We start from the raw sequence: 18,542 nt of genomic DNA on the forward strand, positions 1-18,542 counted from the left end.
CTACAAAAATTGGCAACTGGGAAGCTCTTACTGCAATCAGGGTGGTCACAGTGCAGGTTAAAAAAAAAGGAGGAAGTAGGGGGGTGACCCCCCAAAAATGAAGGGCAAAAGATATGAGGGTGGGCCTGATAACTGTTGAAATGCCCAAACAGTGACACCTGGATCTGACAACGATTGGCTCAGGGGCACGGTAGCAGGTCAAACGAGTATTGGCATAGCCAATAGGTCTCGCCTTTGAGTATTTAGTTATGCAGCACAATATCCTTACTGCAACAACATTTCTGTTGCATGGCTAAACACTTGGAAGGTCCCAAAGGCGAGACCTATTGGCTATGCCAATGCTGGTTAGAAATAACTTTTAAAACTGTCACATAAGCTGCTCCATAAAAACAGGAAAAAAAGTAGCAATGTTTTCACACCTGAGCGTAAAGAAGCAACATAATCATGTGCTGGGGTTAAAAAGATCTAGAAATCTACTGACTGACATAAATTTATTATTAAGGTTCGTATAGTTTATGCGAATTGGAACAAGTAGAGAACGAAAGTGGCTGTTTAAACGCAGTGAATAGAACGACAGATGGACTGTACTCCATCATATTACTTGCTTGTGACTTTCGTAAATTGTGTTTAACGTATTTTATTTTAAACCTTGAATGGCTAAGATCCCATTGCGTAAATTATATAGTATGGAATCGATAGACTGCATGTACAAATCTAAAGGAGTGATAGATAAGGCGTCTTAGTAAGAGACTAACCGGCTCAGCAAATTACAGGTTTAGCATTAATGAAGAAGTCAACTGGCCCTCGGCATTGTAAATGTATCAATCTATGCATAGCATTCCAGAGGAAAGCAATCGGTGTTTGGTTGTATATATACAAAAAAGTAGACCGTTAAATGAAATGCAGATAGTGGAGGTCACAGGAATCGTCAGTAGAGCTTTGCTCTGGAAACTGGTACAGGGATGGCTTCCTGTATTTGTTTTAAAGGACATGTCGCATGTCACAGTGATTGCAGCTGATGTGGGTACCTTCCACTTTAAGAGGTGCAAATGTAACTCAAATATGACCTGTGATAAAGGGTTCTTAACAAAACAACCTGCGAACAGCCATTGGTGAAGATAAGGCAAGTTGGTAATACCTGCCTGTGTTTACGAGTGGAATATTAAAAGTGTTAAAGGATTTAGTAAGGGGCTCAGGGGCAAACATCCTCCAAGATGTGCCCTTCAGCAATGTCTGATAAAGATGCGGCGAGTAAAAATTGTTAAAATTGGTGTTGGATACCTACCACCGCATGTATCAATCATAATTAAACTGAAATTGTAAGTCAAATACAAAGGCTGTGCTTAGTGATGAGGAGAAGAATGTTGCTAAGTAGTATAAGGTGCATGCTCAAATCAAAATTGGCATTACTGTACAAGACTAATGATGAAAATGTAAAATACGGTATTGTTCTGCTTAGTGTCAACAATGAAAATAAATGTTAAAAAAACAAAAACAAAGGCTGTGTGTGGTGTGCACTGCAAGCAAAGTGTCACCTGTGAATAGTTGTGTTTAATGAATGCAAAATCAGTCATAATGTGCACAGAGTTAACAAGCGCGTGCCTCGCGCTGAAAGTAAAAAAAAAAAAAAAAAGGCGTGCAGGCTGCAGCGGGAGAGAGAAGTGGAGGGGGGCACCCGCGAGTGGTGCGCGCGCGCTGGGGAGAGCAGTCTGCTCTTTTTCAAAGCACATACTCGTGCTTGTGTCGCGCCGCTGCGCACTCCCGCAAGGCGTATGCTGCCACAAGCACGAGTATGTGCTTTGAAAAAGAGTTGCACGACGGCTAAAGGTCTCCTATTCAGCGCATGCGCGCTGCGTAGGCTAGACCTAAAAAGACCACAACCCTAATGGAAAGGAATTTCCAGCAAATCACAAGCTGTAAGGCCCTGCAGGTGAGGGGCGTGGTGAGTCAACTCAGCTGGAGCACAGCAGCGCGGCATAATTAGCTAGTATTTTCCTGCTTCTAAATATAAATGAAGACAAAGGAAAAGTAGTTTGCCATCTGTATTTGTATGTAAATATCTGTTAGATTTGGGGGTCTCTGGATGGCACAGGTAGGTACTTGTGTCAAATAGGGACCCTTGCCTCTAGTCAGGATAAGGGGATTACACTCCTAAAATAACCCCTTCTCTCACCCCCTTGGTAGCTTTGTACGAGCAGACAGGCTTATCTCGGAGGCAGTGTGTTAAGCATTTGTGACCACATACAGTAACCCAGTGACAACACTACAGATGGACACCACACAAGGTTTTATATAAAAAATAAGTATACTTTATATAAATTTACCACAAGACCATAAACAACAAAAATACACAATACTGTTACTTTAAGATGGTAGATTTAGCTCAGTTCAGTTCTTAAGATGCAACAATTTGCGTCAATGTACCTTAGTTTGCGTTGCGCTTCCACGACAAGCAATGTCGCAGCGAAGGAAATGAGGCAAAGTTCAGGTGCAAAGAAATAAAGACGTAAAGATCTTCCAGATGGGGCACGCTTCTCCGGGGATGCAAGAAGTTCTCGGTTCGATGCGTGGACTGTAGCTGCGACACCCTTGCTCTGCGATGCGACGGCAGCAGCTCCACTTGCGACACTCTTCTCCCACGATGCGTGAAGTTTCCGCACAATACGACAACTACAGCGGCGACATCCACGATGAGACGGGAGCAGCTCTGACGGCGGCGCGCTTCTCGGGGATGCGAGGCTCTTTCCTTCAAAGCGGTGCAGTGCGACAGTTCCAGCGGCGACAACCTCCTTCGGAGTTGCGACGGCAGGCACAGCGACAACGACACGCTCCGACCTCGTTGCGAGACTCTTCTCTCGATGCGGTGCAATGCGACAGCTACAGCGTCGACACCTTCCTTCGGAGTTGCGACGGCAGCAGCGACGGCGAAACGCTTCCTGTTTGTTGCGGCACACTTCTCTCAAAGCGGTGCAGTGCGACAGCTCCAGCGGGGACACCCTCCTTCCGAGTTGCAACGGCAGGCACAGCGACGGCGACACGCTTCTTCTTCGATGAGTCGCGCTTCCAGCTCCTTGCGACACGCAGTCCCTCAGAAGGCCCGAAACAGCAGCAGGCACTTCCACAAGAACTCTGGGGAGCTGGGGGTTGAGGTCTGTTGTCCCTGAGACTTCAGCAGGAGGCAAGCTCTTTTCCAAGCACTTGGAGATCCTTCACACGTTGAAAACAAAGTACACAAAGTTCCTTTCTCCTCTCTTTGGCAGTAAGGCAACCACTGCAGGCAGGTCCCCCAAGCAGCACTTCAGCTTGGGAATAGTCTCACCTCAGTTTCTTCAGGTTCCTCTCCTTAGTAAAGGTTTCTTCTTGTAGTCCAAAAGTGATCTAATTTCATGGGATCAGGGTCCCAATATTTATACCCCAAAATCCTTTGTTCTCTGAGGGGAGAGGGACCTTTGCCCAGTCCAAACCAGTTCTGAAGCACTCTGTTTACCAGACTTCTCCTTTCCTTTCACAGTGCAGGCCAGGCACATCAGACGCCCCACAGGAGGTGGAGCCAGCATTGTGGAAGGCAAGTACAGTCCTGGAGCACTTTATTTACAGGACTCCTTCTCTTCTTTCAGTGTGCAGGGAAGAGACATCAGCCGCTCCCCAGAAGGTGGAGCCAGCATTGTGGAAGGCAGGCGCAGCCCTATTCAAGGTTTAGGAGCAACTCCTCCCTCCCATCTAAATGCAGATCTCTCTATTCACCACTGGGCTGACCCAGCCCGTCTCTTGGAATCCCCCAGCCCTGTCACTCACAAAACCAGACAAAGGAATACACAACCTAGCAGAGGCAGGTTTGAAAGGTTAGACAAGCAAATACCTACTTTCTAAAAGTGGTGTTTGCAATCTAACAGCCCATTCTGGCCTATAGAGAACAGGTAGCCTTTCGATAATGAAAAACGAAAATGGCTGTAATTCACTATTAGGACATGCCACACACATCAGGGCTTGTCCTACCTTATACTTACAATGCACCCTGCCCTTGGGCCTACCATAGGGGTGACTGATATGAAGACAAGCATTTACAATGCAATAGGTCTCGCCTTCGCAAAAGTTAGAGTTATTGGCAGTGTAAATGACAAACGTTTTATTGAGGTGTTGGTTTTGAAAACAGATAAATAAATGGCATTGTCATTTACAATGCCAATAGCTTAATCTCTCGGCAATGCGAGACCCATTGTATTTGCAATGCAATAGGTCTCGTATTTACGGGAGTTAGAGCTATTGACATTGCAAACAACAATGTGTTTTATTTAGGTTTCAAATACCAATACATAAATAAAAGGTCTCTCACACTGCGGTCTCTCACACACTGCTGTCTCTCTTACACACACTGCTGTCTCTCTCGCACTGCTGTCTCTCTCACACACCATGCTCTCCCTAGAACACACACACTGCTGTCGCTCTCACACAAACTGCTGTCACTCACGCGCGCGCACACACACACACACACACACACACACACACACTGCAGTTATCAATTTAACTAATTCTCTCTAGTCACCGCCCTACCCATCAGATGGAAAAACATTATAAACTCCTCCCTTGTCAAAGGCACTATTCACACCTCCCTAAAAATTGGAATAATCTGCTCAATTCTCAAACACCCTAAGGCGAATCCTAGCAGCAACAAAAAAGCATCATCCCATTGCTGCTCTAGTGTTTGTAGTGACAAAAACTAAGACTACTGGAATTTCTGTAATCCAGCTCCAAAAAAGCAATACAGAAAAAGAACACCTTCTACGCCTTTGCTCTGAGTGGAACTTTTGCATTAGACAACTAACGTTACCATCTGCTGAAATAAAATAAATTTTAAGACCAGCTAAAACGAACTAAATCAAACAAGGTGTTCACCAGCAAAGACATTTTAAAACAAGTCACACAAGCCCCAGTAATATCAAGTCTTGAAATTGGAACTCCAATCTGTATCTCTGTTTCCCTGATAATTTGGCCAATCCCAGTAGTACTTGATGAAATCACAAGTTCTGGAACTAAACAGCTTTCATTATCATTAAAAAGTCCAGAGTAGCTGCGTGGTTTATTTTGTATGTATTCTTGTAGACAGTTAAACTAACATACACTTTGCAAACATTCATGTAACTTTGACACACACGAGAGTGAAAAGACGTTGCTACTTTCTTTATTAAACAGTTAAAAAAGGCTCTAAGTAGAAACATTTGCGTGCCTGAGACTCAACGTGAATATTTACGTAGGCATTACTTTTGCGAACGAAATTATTTTCTGCATTTGACTCAGGGGGCACTGGTCTATAGAGTCCATAATCGGACACTGGATTTTTCTCTTGAGGAACAGTTTTTTGACACGCCGATGTGGATTTGTAAATAATGGACAGATATCCAGCAATCAAGCAGTGCAGGCCCTGAGCCAATATAATGAACTCTGCATATTACGGGGCTTTATGTGGCGCGCAGCACTGCCTATCGGGCACATAATGAGTAGTACCTTTCTGGGCACCTTGCTCTAGGACGTTAATCGACCCTACCGCCAGCCGTGTGGCGATGACAGTGCAAGTTCGAAAATACTGCGGAAAAGCTTAAAGAGCTTGTCCAAGTGATATAAATATAGTGCAGCCCCTCTCAGCCTACCAGAACTGCAGCGTCTAGGACAAAAGGTCACGCAGAGGTCAGGGACGGCACGTGGGGTAGCCGTGTCACTTGCTTAGACTGTCTTGGTGCACTTAAAAGTCGTCTATACAGTGTGCATTAGTCGTGCATCATTTAAGTACAGCAACACACAAGGCACTGGAGATCGAGGTTTTCAATTTTTGACTGAAGTTACTTGTAGTGAAATTAGACATATTTTTGTAAATGTGCAAATTATTTTTATCTGTAATGATTTTTTATTGCAAGGAAAAAAAATCAAGCTGGCAGGTGGCTAATTCAAGGAGAAATATCTCATTTGAGGAGAGACCATCTATCAGGGCATTTACTAGAGGGAACTGTTTTCTCAACAAAATCACACTTCGTCCAACATTTCATATTACAGGAAATTGAAATAAAATCCACACGTTTTACGTTAAGTGAAATCCGGGAATTATAGAGGATTATGCTAGTGTAATAAAAAATTTACAAGGGCTTACCATTTTTGCTCTAATGCAACTATACAAACGCAACAAATCGCAACAAAACAAACAGCAGGGCACTGGAAAGTACTGTGAATTATGGCGAAAAGTAAACACTGAACGCAGCATAATAAGCGAGGGCTGTCCCTTGGACTGAGAGGCTTATGGACTGTGTCATACTCCAAATAAAACATTGATGAGACACATGTGGGTTTATTCTGCCTTCAGACAAAACGCTAATAAATAACATTTGGGTAATACAATGAATACGGGTGTGGGTGGTGGGCTGGGATGCAGAGCAAACGAAAGCGAGAAACAGGAGTGACGGAATAATGAAAATATGGGATAACACAGAGAGGAAGAAATAGAACAAGTAATAGCCGCTCTAATGACTTACCACTGCTGAACCGCAATTACAATGCTCCGACAGCGGAAGCGAAACCTTCCTTGGGGCGGGACTTCCGTCTTTGGAAGCCCGCGCACGCGCCCACGGAGAAGCAGTGCTGGTGACGCGGGGCTCATGCCCGAGGGAGAGCCCCGCAGAGGCTGCAAGACTTTAAAATGACGGTAAGTGGAGGGCGCTTGCATGTATGCGGGGGCGGGGGCGGCACTTGCATGTATACGGCGGGGGGCGCTTCTATGTATGCGGCGGGGGGAGGGGTGGGGGGCGCTTCTATGTATGCGGCGGCGGGGGAGGTGGGGGGGCCTTCTATGTATGTGGCGGCTGGCGGCGGGGCCTTCTATGTTTGCGGCGGCGGGGGGCGCTTCTATGTATGCGGCGGGGGGGGCGCTTCTATGTATGCGGGTGGGGGAGGGCGCTTCTATGTATGCAGCGTCGGCGAGGGGGGGGAGGGGGGCCTCTGTATGTGTGTAGGTTCGTTCCTGTGTGTGTGTGCCTTCCTGCCTGTGTGTGTGTGTTCAGTGTGGCTTTCCTTGCGCATGGGATTATGAGGCACGGTGACGTGCGCGCTCACGAGCTACAATCTCCGGCAGGAGAAGCTCGTGACAGTCAGCTCGTGACAGTCTGCTGTCCACATTCCCCCAAAAGTGATTGCATAAGTTGTCTCGCCCTAGACAGCAAAAAGCTTCACTTTTTGCTTTCGTCTAGGCGAGACCTAAAAAGGGAAGGTTTAGGGACTGGCAAGTGGGTGCACTTGCCCAGTCAGCATGACAGTACCAGACTGCACGCAAGCTCTGCAATGGCAGACCTTAGACACATTTTACAAGGCTGCTTCTGTGGGTGGCACAACCAGTGCTGCAGGCCCACCAGCAGCATTTGGATTTACATGCCCTTGGCACACTCAGTGAATTAGACTAGGGTCTGACAAGTAAACCAAATATCCAAACATGGAACCACTGATTAATACATCAATTTACAATAGGGAGCACTTGTACTGTGGCATTGGATAGCAGTGGCACAGTGCCCAAAGCATCTAATACCAGCAAAAATACATGAGGCAACAGCAAAAAAAATGGAAGGGAGACCCACACCAATGGTGCCAGGTCTAACAATATCAATTTAAACGGAAAACAGAGAGCCCTATACATAATTAAACACTAGTCGCAAAATGTTTTTGCATAATTTGCAACCACATTTTGAGAGCAGTCTTTTGATACACCTGGCACTTGGAGCCTCACAATGTGATCGCTTTGCAAAGGATAGCAAGTGCGTAAATCTTTTGTTAACCTAAATTGATTTTTTCGGATGAATGATATTCACATTATAGTTAACAAATCGGTTATTTGCCATAGCTCCATAGGGCCAGTTTACAAAGCATTTGATCAGGTTCATCTTAACTGCTTAAAATAAACACTTTACATATAAAGTCACTATCTTGAATGATAGAATCGGGTGAATGTTTTACGTGTGCACCGTGCCTTTGTGCATATAGAAATTCTAGCAGTATGGTGCAATTTCTGCATTGTCAGATTTACTGGTCGGATGGGTTTGTGGCCTGCCTACCAGAAAAGATTCAGGTCCATCACAAACTTGTATGTTAGGATGAGCTCTAGTATTTCATGCATTTAGGGAACGAGTTTGCAGGGGAAGAGGTTTTTCCAGAGAACATTTTTTCCCCTTTGGAAACACAAACAATACAAAGTTAAATGTGTAAATGCACATTTGCGTCAATTACACATTAAAGATTATTCCTCCACATAGAAAATCTTAATGCGTAAAATTTATGTCATTGTGTAATCAAGCAATTCTGAGACAGCCCTGGATTTCAATACATACTTGAGATTGTTGGTGAATCATATAGATGCTGGAAATTCTTTTTAAAAGCAGAAGTGGTCCTAACAGCAGCAAGTACCCGACTTCAAAGGTTCACAGCTTTGAGAGTCAGACCTAAAATCATTCAATGGTCATAGAGCTCTTTCGGCAAGGCTGCAGGGCACGCAGGCGCCACGGGTGTTCCAAGGCCCATCCTTCTGTATTTTGTGAATGGGGCCGAGTGCAGCCCTTTCTAAACTTGACTCTCAGGGTAGCGAGGGCAAGAAGTCATAGGCTTCAGAGGTAGGTAGTGTGAAAGGCACGTGTTCAGAACTCAGCAATCAACCAACAATGCCTAGCCAGTGCTTATCTTTCAGAACAAATAGTTTAAAACATTTTTTTTATTATCATCATTTCATTGTCAGGAATTTACATATAGCAATAAACAAACATCAGTCGTCTCCATTTGCGATGAATCAATACATTACACGTTTCACTGCGTACATGACAGGTTACCTTAATACATTTCCAGTTACTTAGCAGATGACATCCATTACACCGCTCCTCCCTCCACCCCCACATTTGAAATGGTCATAAACTTAGCATAAGGCCCCGCCTAAAGTCAGGGGCTGTCTTCGAGGGTTGATGACTCACGTGGCGGTTCACAAAGATTTCCCCGGGATTCATTCCATTTCCCCCATATTCTGCACCATTTTTTAGGACATCCCCGGTGGGTATAAACCGCCTTTTCAGCTACCATAGCGGTATCCATGTCATTCATCCATTGTGACAATTCCTGGCTATATTCCGCTTAGCCGTCACCATCCCAAGTGTAGCCCAGGTCTGTAATCCCAGGTTAAGGTCCGTCGGCTGCCATATATTTAGCAGGCAACACTCTCTGTACCTCTACTCCACCCACCTCCGAGATCTCATTTAGCACTTGCTCCCTGTAGGTTTGTATCTTTGGACATTCCCATATTATATGAAAGTACGTTCCGATTTTTCCGCATCCCCTAAGGCATAGTGGGTCGGGCGCACGCCCGAGTTTGTGTAGCGTGGTACGAGGATAATATACACGATGTAACACTTTAAGTTGGACTAGTTTTAGTCGAGATGGGATCGCAGCCTCTCTGGCCGTCTCCAGCGCGTCCATCCAGTCCAAGTCTTCTCTGTCTCCTAATTCTACTTGCCACTTGCTTCTTAAGACTACCATCGGGTCTGGGAGATTATTTACTAATTTATGGTATGTCTGTGATATGGCTTTTTTTTTATCCATGTGATCTGTGAGGAGTCTATCTTCAAGGGGCGAGGAGTCGGGTAATTTGGTGCACAGAGGAATAGCACTCTGGAGGGCGTGTCTGATTTGAATATAGCGGTGTAGCTCAGTGTCTGCCAACCCATACTTATAGAGCTGCAAATGTAATGATTTCCCCCCTCACCCATAGATCCCCGATTTTCGTAATGTCTATGAGGTCCCATTGCCTGAACCCCTTAGTGTTTGCCAGGGTACCCAGGCGGCGTGTCTCCTAGAGTGGGGTGGCCAGTTTGGGCACTCCCTCCCATCCCAGAGCCCTCTGTGCAGTGTGCCAAATTTTGATTGTCTGTGCTGTGGGGCCTGTGAGTGCGTGTCGTCGATTGTTAGTATAAAGGGCCTTCATCAAGCGGTCTACCGGCAGTACGCTTCTGTCTAATCTGTATGCTGTGACCCAGCCTGACCTCGTCAGTGCTGGTCGCTCAACCCACCGCGTGTCTCCTCCTGTAGGTCACCCGGTCCCCTTGCCGCCTGCTCGCATTTGCCGCCTTTTTGCTCCCACTGTTCTTCTGCCCTGATTTGCGTTTCGCTCTTGTGCCCCTGATTGTGTTTTCACTTGTACTCCCGCTCTGCTCTGCTGTTGTGTCCTCGTAGCGTGCCTTCTGCTCCTGCTGTACTCCTGCCCTGCTGCTCTTGCCCCAGATTGTTTTCCCCTCGCTTTTGTCCCCTGCCCCTGATTCTGTCCTGTGCCAGCGGACTCTCCAGGCCCCTCGCCCCGCTGGTCCACCCCGCTCCCTACCGCTGCTCCCCCACGGCCCCGCCCCCTCTCCTTCGGCTTCCCTCTACCCTCTCCCATTCGCCACCCCGCTCCCACCTCCCAGCTGCTCCTCCCTCGCTCCGCCCCCCCACTCTCCATTTATGGCAGAGTCCACGCGTACGCGCAGCGTTCACGCGCAGCGGGCGCGCCAATGGTGCGCCGAAGGCCTGCCAAAGGCAAGCCCGTCTGCGCCTCCACCGCGCCCAGCGCCAGACCCCCTGGCCCTCGCAGATGCCATCTCACCCGCCGGACGTACGACGCCGCCACCCTCAGCGCACTCAACAACGGACGCCTCCCCGGCTGCCACCAAGTCACCCCAGGACGGACCCTTCACCTGCCAAACCTGCACGTTTGCCTGCTTCCGGACCTGCAACCCACCTGCACCCGCCAAGCCAAGCACCAACAGCAATCACCTGAAGTGCATCCTGCTCAACACCCGCTCCATCCACAGACACGCCGTGGAACTATGGAACCTGCTCGACACCACATCTCCGGACGTCGCCTTCCTCACGGAGACCTGGATGAACGCCTCCTCAGCACCCGACATCGCCATAGCCATCCCGGGCGGATACAAGCTCACCCGGAGGGACTGCATCAACCAGACTGGAGGAGGCATCACCATCGTCCACAAGAACACCATCCGCATCACGACCAACTCTGAAGACACCCTCACAGCCGCCGAACATCTCCACTTCCAGATATACACCGACCCCACACTCAGAGGCACCCTCATCTACAGACCCCCCAGGACCCCGCACACTATTCAGCGAAGACATTGCAGACTTCATCAGCTCACACGCCCTCCCCTCTGCTGACTACATCCTCCTAGGGGACCTCAACTTCCACCTGGAGAACAACAACGACAACAACACCACCACCCTACTGGACAACCTCGCCAACCTCGGACTCAAGCAACTGGTGAACACCCCCACCCACTACACCGGACACACTCTTGACCCAATCTTCTCCTCCAGCAAGCACATCTCCTTCAGCCACTCCACCGGACTCCACTGGACAGACCACAGCTGCGTCCACTTCAGCTTCAGAAAGACCACAACTCACCACCTCCCGCCACAGGTTCCCCGCAGGAACTGGAACAAGATCACCACCGACCAGCTCACCACATCACTGATACAGAACCCTCCCGCAGCCAGGTGTCCCTCCACAAAATCGGTATACGCCTGCAGGTGGAACAAATTTGTGGCATGGTGCACAGCAAAGGCTGTGGATCCACTTTCTGCCCCTCTTTCGGAGGTTCTCTCTTTCTTCTTTCTCTTGTCCAGCCGGGCTCTGCTCTGGGCACTATCAAGGGCTACCTCTCTGCTATTTCCGCCTTCTTAAGGCTCCCTGATCAGCCCTCTTTGTTCAAGTCCCCCGTTGTTAATCGTTTTTTGAAGGGCATCACTCATGTTTCCTCCTGTTCCTTTCGTGATGCCTCAGTGAGACTTGAACCTTGTTCTGACTTATCTGATGCACGTTCCTTTTGAGCCCCTTCATAACTGTCCTCTTCATCTCCTAACTCTCAAGACTGCATTCCTGGTTGCCATCACCTCTACCAGGTGGGTGAGTGAGCTCCAGGCTCTTTCCTCTAAACCTCCTTTCCTTTCTGTCCATCCGGACAAAGTTGTGTTGCGGACGCGACCCTCGTTCCTGCCCAACGTAGTCACAGCCTTCCACATCGGGCAGTCCATCACCTTGCCCACCTTCTTTCCGCCTCCGCATCCCTCGAAAGAGGAAGAGAGGCTCCACCGTCTGGACCCAAAACGTGCGCGTTCATTCTATTTAGATCGCACACGCCATTTCCGGGTGGATGGCCAACTCTTTGTTGGTTACGTGGGCGCTAAGAAAGGTCGGGCGGTGCACAAGTGGACCATCTCTCAGTGGGTCGTGTTGTGCATCAAGGTATGCTACTCTTTGGCTAAAAAGGAGCCTCCTGTTGGGCTGAGGGCCCATTCCACTCGGGCCACGGTGGCTACTAGTGCCCTGGGTCGGGGAGTCCCCTTGCAGGACATCTGTCAGGCAGCTACGTGGGCCTCGCTGCACACGTTTGCAAGACACTACTGCCTGGACAGCCAAGTCTGGAGAGATGGCTTTTTGGCCGTTCCGTTCTCCATGACTTTCTGGTGTGATTATTGGTTTGCAGACCCACCACCGGGGTTGGTATTGCTGGGAGATCTATTCTAAGATAAGGAATCTAATACTAACCTGTTTCTTTTAGATGCACAAGTTACTTACCTTCGGTAACGATATATCTGCAAGAAACAGTAGTTAGTAGTAGATTCCTTACCGCCCCACCCATCCTCCCCGTTCTGCGAACCGATATCTAGGGTTAAGGTCATCCCCTTTCAGGGCCCTAGTTTCATGGCACCAGTGTTGGTTTTTATCATGGCTCTGCGTTTCTGGCGTGGAATAGCTATGTATAAGAACTGACGTTAGCGCGCGAGGGCGGCGTCTAAGTACTCCGACGACGTCATCCCGACGCCGACGACGGATGCGGAGCCGCAGACGACCCCTACCGACGCGCAGGGGTACTGCTACGCAAAATTTTCCGGATCCAGTCTGACGCCTGGGGATATTCTAAGGTAAGGAATCTAATACTAACTACTGTTTCTTACAGATATATCATTACCGAAGGTAAGTAACTTGTGCATTAAGAGTATTACTTTGAGTAGCTGCATGTGTATCCTAATATCGGTGCCGTCTGGTAATCTAGCGAGTTTCTTTTCTTTAAAAAATGGATTCATAAAAATCCGGAGGGCACATTTTCCCCAAGAACCAGCTGCAACTCCAGCTCTGTGCTCTTCTGTGTCTACAGCTCCAGAAAACGCTGTTAAGTTTAGAAACATTGGAGCACTTTGCCCAGCTCAGATGTGCACTCCTTCTAGAGATTTTGATACCTCAAGGGCATTGTGGCATGGTGGTTGTCTGACATCTTAATTGGATTATTAAGCCTACTGTTACCAAGAGCAATATGAAAAGAGAAGAGGAGGAGGCAGCCAAAATAACATAAGCGCACAAAGGGTACAGAAACCAGGCTTGAGTACCCTTTAAAGGGGCAGATGGAAGGGGGGAGGGAGTTGAAGAACTGAAGGTGCAAAGGCAAACCAGCTTTTACAGTGATCTGGAAAGGTGATACATTGAGGTGCATACGCTGCCCCAAAGACCTCAGTGAATGAGAGAAAGGTGACGGTGAATGGCAGACGTTATTCCAGAAGCAGTATTGTGGAAGAGGTATTTTTCCCATGTGCCTTGACAAGTGAAAGAAACTTGATTAAAAAGTAACAGCCCTCCTTCTCCACATTAGTCTACTGCATCAAACAAATGTTGTATACCTGTCAGGCAGAATCCACATTGTGATCCTGTGGGAAGGCACTTGGGTTGCTTGTTGCAGCCTTGGTGTGATATGCAGGTCAAATGTAATTGAATTCTGATGTTTTTCATACAAAGGGAGGCCGGGTTTCCATGTTTTTTTCACACATTGAGCAACCACTGAGAGCAAAGGAAAACAAGCCTCAATAAGCAGTTACATGACGTAATCCCAGACAAAGACTTGTCCTGCCACCAGGCACATACTTTTTCCTTTGAATAATCGTTTCTTTATATTGGAAGTAGGTCGGGCGTCAGACTGAAATTTGGTGATCTCTACTCTGAGGAAAAATGACATTCCAGAAGGTTGTGACATTCCTTTGTTTGCTTCCTTTGTAGAGGTGTACGAAGAAGACACACGGCCCTTTGACAGCAGGTCATTCATATTGAAGAGGCCAAAGTTGTCCGAAGAAATAACCACACAGAATCAACCTGTTGAAAAGATGACCGTGGAAGGGGTACAAGCCCAGCCCGGACGCCTAATAAAAAGCCGGTAAGATCAGAACACAATTATATCAATGTTATTATATTATGTAGGCAAATATACTGTATTTTATATGGCAGTGGCATTTCCCTCATGAGCATCATGACTATATTTTTATCCTTTGAGAACAACGCTACTAAATTGACTGTGAACAAAATTAGAGCACTCATTTTCTAGGCTTCGTATTGGCTGAAATAAATGCTATTTTTATATTGCACCATTATTCAAACATGTAACACAGACTGTGAGAAAGTGCCTCTTTTGACATGGTTAGCCCCCACTATTTGCCTGGAAAATGATGTGGCTTTGATTGAAAGTGCAAATGGTCTTGGCCAAGCAGGTCCCCTGTGCCAGAGCTAATGCCCTAAAAACAGTACCACGCATGGCAACTTCAGACTCCCTGTAAGTTCCTAGTAAATGGCACCTAGGGCATTGGGACTGAAGGTGGTCCACTATGGACCCCTCACCAAGGCAGTGCAAACTACCTCTGCAGCCTGCGTGCCTCGGGGCAGAGAAAAACGACAAAGTCGACATGGCACACTGTCTGTGTACCATGCCAAGCAGCACTTCCTAAGGTATAGGTAAGTCACTCCTCTAGCAGGCCTTGCCAGAACTATGAAAGGATGGACTATATCTCTGGTGTGCGCATATCTGCATGAGTAGATCTTCCCCTACAATATTTAAGTCTATTCTTAATATTTTAAGTGCCAGTGAAGCCATAGCTAGTACATGAGCTGGAAAATCGACAACTTGAGTTCCCCAGCACCATGATGGCTTTACTGAACCCAGGAGTGTTTGGTACCAAACAACTACTCTCAATAAACCCACACTGATACCAGGGATGAGCATGAGCACAGTGCTCGAGAGATGAGCTTCAAAGGCCTTGCCAGCTTTTTAATGCCACCCCAGCCTGGGCTGCTTGCACCAGATGGCTGCCCCCAGTTCAAACCCCCAGTTTTGACAGGAGAATCGGCGGGGAAAATCTAAGTGAGAACTGGTGGTGTGCCCTCCTTTGCCTATTCCACCCCTCAGGTGCTGAAGGTGAAGTGAAGCACATTTTTCAGAGACCACCATCTTTAAGATGTTGGGACTTATAGAGTCAGGGCTAGGGTTATACCCCCTCCCACAGGAGGGTGGCATAATATTGGGTGTAGACACCCCAGGTGAGAGACCCATTAGGCCCTACCTGTCACTTCCTTGTAACACCTCTAAATCTAGTATTTAGGGACCCCCCCAGACCCTGTAATCATATTCCTGATGACCTAAGAAGAGCTGGACACTACAGTGTCGCACCAGCAGTGAAGAATACAGACTCTAACTGACTTGGCCCCAGCCCTAACAGCCTGTTTGCCGCCCTCGACCCTTCTTGCACCAAAAGATAACCTGTCTTATAGCCCAGCGACTTCCAATGCCTTGGGAGGACTGCCTGCAACAAAGACCAATATCTCCAGTGGACAGCGGACCTGTCCAGAAGTAACCAACTTTAAGGAACAAAGACCTCTCCCCTGAGGAACCACAAAACCACCCCTGGGCCCACCTTTGCACCTGAAGCCCATGGCCCGATTCCAATCGGCCCACCGGACCTGTGAAGGATCCCCAGCGCTTATGAGCAAGGGTCCACTGTGGGCTGACCCCTGCCGGGCTCTGCCTCAACTCAAAGACGTCCTCTGACCGTGACCTGCCCAGTAAGACTCTTCTGATGCCAAAGGACACCCCTGCACCCGAAGCCCCTGGGCCTTGGGGAGCACGACCAACGGAGTCCCTATGTCTCCTAACATCTCTACTTAACCTGGGCAGCTGTGAGGTTTCTTTAACCGGCCTGAGCCTGCAACCTTTATTCAAAACTGGTTTCCCTTGGCTTTCATTGGGTGCCGATGCTGTGTTGGCACTCTGCAGCCTGCCGCCCCTGTGGGTCTAAGTTTGGTAATTCTTTGTCTACCTTCCTGTGCTTACCTTAACCCCTGGAGACTGGGTTACCAAATAGTGTTACTCACCTGTGAGCAGCATCTCTTCGATTACCCCTTTTCTCCATTGGATAACATTGGCTCCAGATTCTGAATTTGAACCCTGCAACCAGCCGCAGATTTGCTACTTAACTAAACTTTGCCTGGTGCTTATTCTTCATCCTGAAAACCAAGACTGTAAATTATATATCTACCTGCAAAACTGCTTTCTTGTTTTCTTCCCATAGGGGAACATTGCTTACCTGAAAATTGCACAAAGTGGCCACTTTTTAAAGTGAAAAGTATTTTTCTTGTAAAGCGTACTTATGTTTTAATGTATTTCTTGGTCTTAAAATGTATCTTGAAAGAAGCGTATTTATCTAAAATTGGTGTGGATCTCCTTTGTGAGTCGTGTGTCATTTATTAATGTCTGTGTCCACAATAAATAACTTGCATTCCTCTGTGTCAGGCCTAAGGCTGCTCGGCCACGCTACCACAAATAAAGCACTTTGGGTGTACATTGACCTCTGTACACTTCTGGAGGAATCTCTGGAGTCTTTATATGATATACCACTAAGTGGTTATATCGTGCAAAGAGCCAGCTTCCTAAAAATACGTTAGGGGCCTTAGAAATTTTTGTTAGTATTTTATTGGATGAATTGGAGACACATAATGGCAACTTTACTTGTTATACGCCCAGGACATAGGCCTTGCTCTGTCACTCTCTCTCTCTTTCTGTACAGCCCTCTGTTTATCTGTAGTCTCTATCAATAGCACATGCTTACATATTATGAACATATATTTGCACATAGCTGAAGCATTTAGGTACTAAATTGAGGTATATATTTTATTTTATTAGTATTTTGAAAGTGAAATTAATAATGTTGTTTATATATTGTCTTGATCACACAGTGAGCCCTTACAACCTGAAAAACCTGCAAGTCCGAAGTTCATAGTGACTTTGGACGGGGTACCCAGTCCACCCGGCTACGGCTCCGATCAAGAGGAAGCAATGGAATATATTGAGGAGGGCCAACAAACTCCTAAACAAAATGGCGCAACCCTAGATAAGAAAGCAAACAAATTGCAAGTGCAACAGAGGATAAACAGACAGCCCAACAGTTCAGACGGTAAGTGAACTATGATATTAAATGTACAGGGCTTCAGATCAGCTTTATCGGGCCAATGGAAATTCAGAAATACTTGTAGTTGGTTTATCTGTCTGTGATGTCACCTATTCTCATTCTCTCTTAACAAAAAGAATATATATATATAGATGCTCACCAACAGCATAGCCGCTTGGAGTATTTAATTTGATGCAATTAGAATTCTCATCAAAAGAACACAGATAATCAACTTGTCCTGCTTTTCATCTTGGAGCCGGAGAACATCATTTGTGGCATCCCACAATGTTCGTCCCTTAGCCCTACTCTGTTCAACGCCTACATGACCCCGCCTCAGCCAACATTGTCAGAAACCTCAGTCTGTACCTGATCTCCTACAAAGACACCACACCCAGCTCATCCTCTCTCTTTCCGAAGACCGATCCACCACAAGGGCAAACTTCCACCCGTGCATGACCAGGGTGTCAACTGGATGCAATACAACTGCCTCAAGCTCAACACAGACAAGATTGAAGTATTGATTTCCTGGGACGACTCCTGGTGGCCTGCTGCATTTGAACCTGCTTCCATCCCCATGGGCCACGCCTGAAACCTGGGCATCATCTTGGACAGCAAACTTACCATGAAGAACCGGATCAGCGGAGTTTCCTTCGCCTTCTTCCCCACTTTGCACATTCGCTGAAAGAACTTCAAATGGCTCCCAGTCTCCACCAGATGCATCGTCACTGAAGCCCTCGTCACCGCTTGGACAACGGCAACGCACTCTACGCAGGAATCACCCAACACTTCCTCAAGAGACTACGGGCAATTCAGAACGCAGCGGCATGACTCATTCTCCCCATACAGGCCCATATCACCCCTCACCTGAAGAAACTCCATTGACTCCCCGTCCGCAAGAGATGCCTATTCAAGATTCTGACTTACACCTACAAAGCCCTACAAAACAAATGACCAGCATCCGTCAACCACCGCCTGAGATTTCACCAGCCTTCCAGACTCCTGCGATCCACATCCCTCTCCTTAGCTCACATCCGCCAAAGCAACAATGGAGGACACTCCTCCCACATCGCTCAAAAGCCTTGGAATAGCCTCACCCCTCCATCTCTGGACTTCCCCCTCTCTTCAGGAGTTCAGAAAGAGACCCACGACCTGGCTATTCAACTGACGCCCGAGCAGCTTGGACCTCAGCGCCTGGATACCCTCACGGGTCAATAGCTGCACTC

The 18,542-nt window shown here is 47.4% G+C and overlaps 1 protein-coding gene across 2 annotated transcripts in view; it reads left to right on the forward strand.

Annotated features, from left to right (window-relative positions):
* The window catches only part of ZC3H14 (zinc finger CCCH-type containing 14), a 355,429-nt gene that overhangs the window by 276,066 nt on the left and 60,821 nt on the right, over window positions 1-18,542 (forward strand). For both annotated transcript variants that reach the window (XM_086937625.1, XM_086937624.1), the window contains exons 11-12: window positions 14,108-14,261; window positions 17,108-17,325. In XM_086937625.1, coding sequence (XP_086793751.1) covers window positions 14,108-14,261; window positions 17,108-17,325 — 372 coding nt within the window. The remainder of the gene's footprint in view (window positions 1-14,107; window positions 14,262-17,107; window positions 17,326-18,542) is intronic.

Source organism: Lissotriton vulgaris, chromosome 9 (genome assembly GCF_964263255.1).
Source record: "Lissotriton vulgaris chromosome 9, aLisVul1.2, whole genome shotgun sequence".
Classification (NCBI taxonomy): Eukaryota; Metazoa; Chordata; class Amphibia; order Caudata; family Salamandridae; genus Lissotriton; species Lissotriton vulgaris.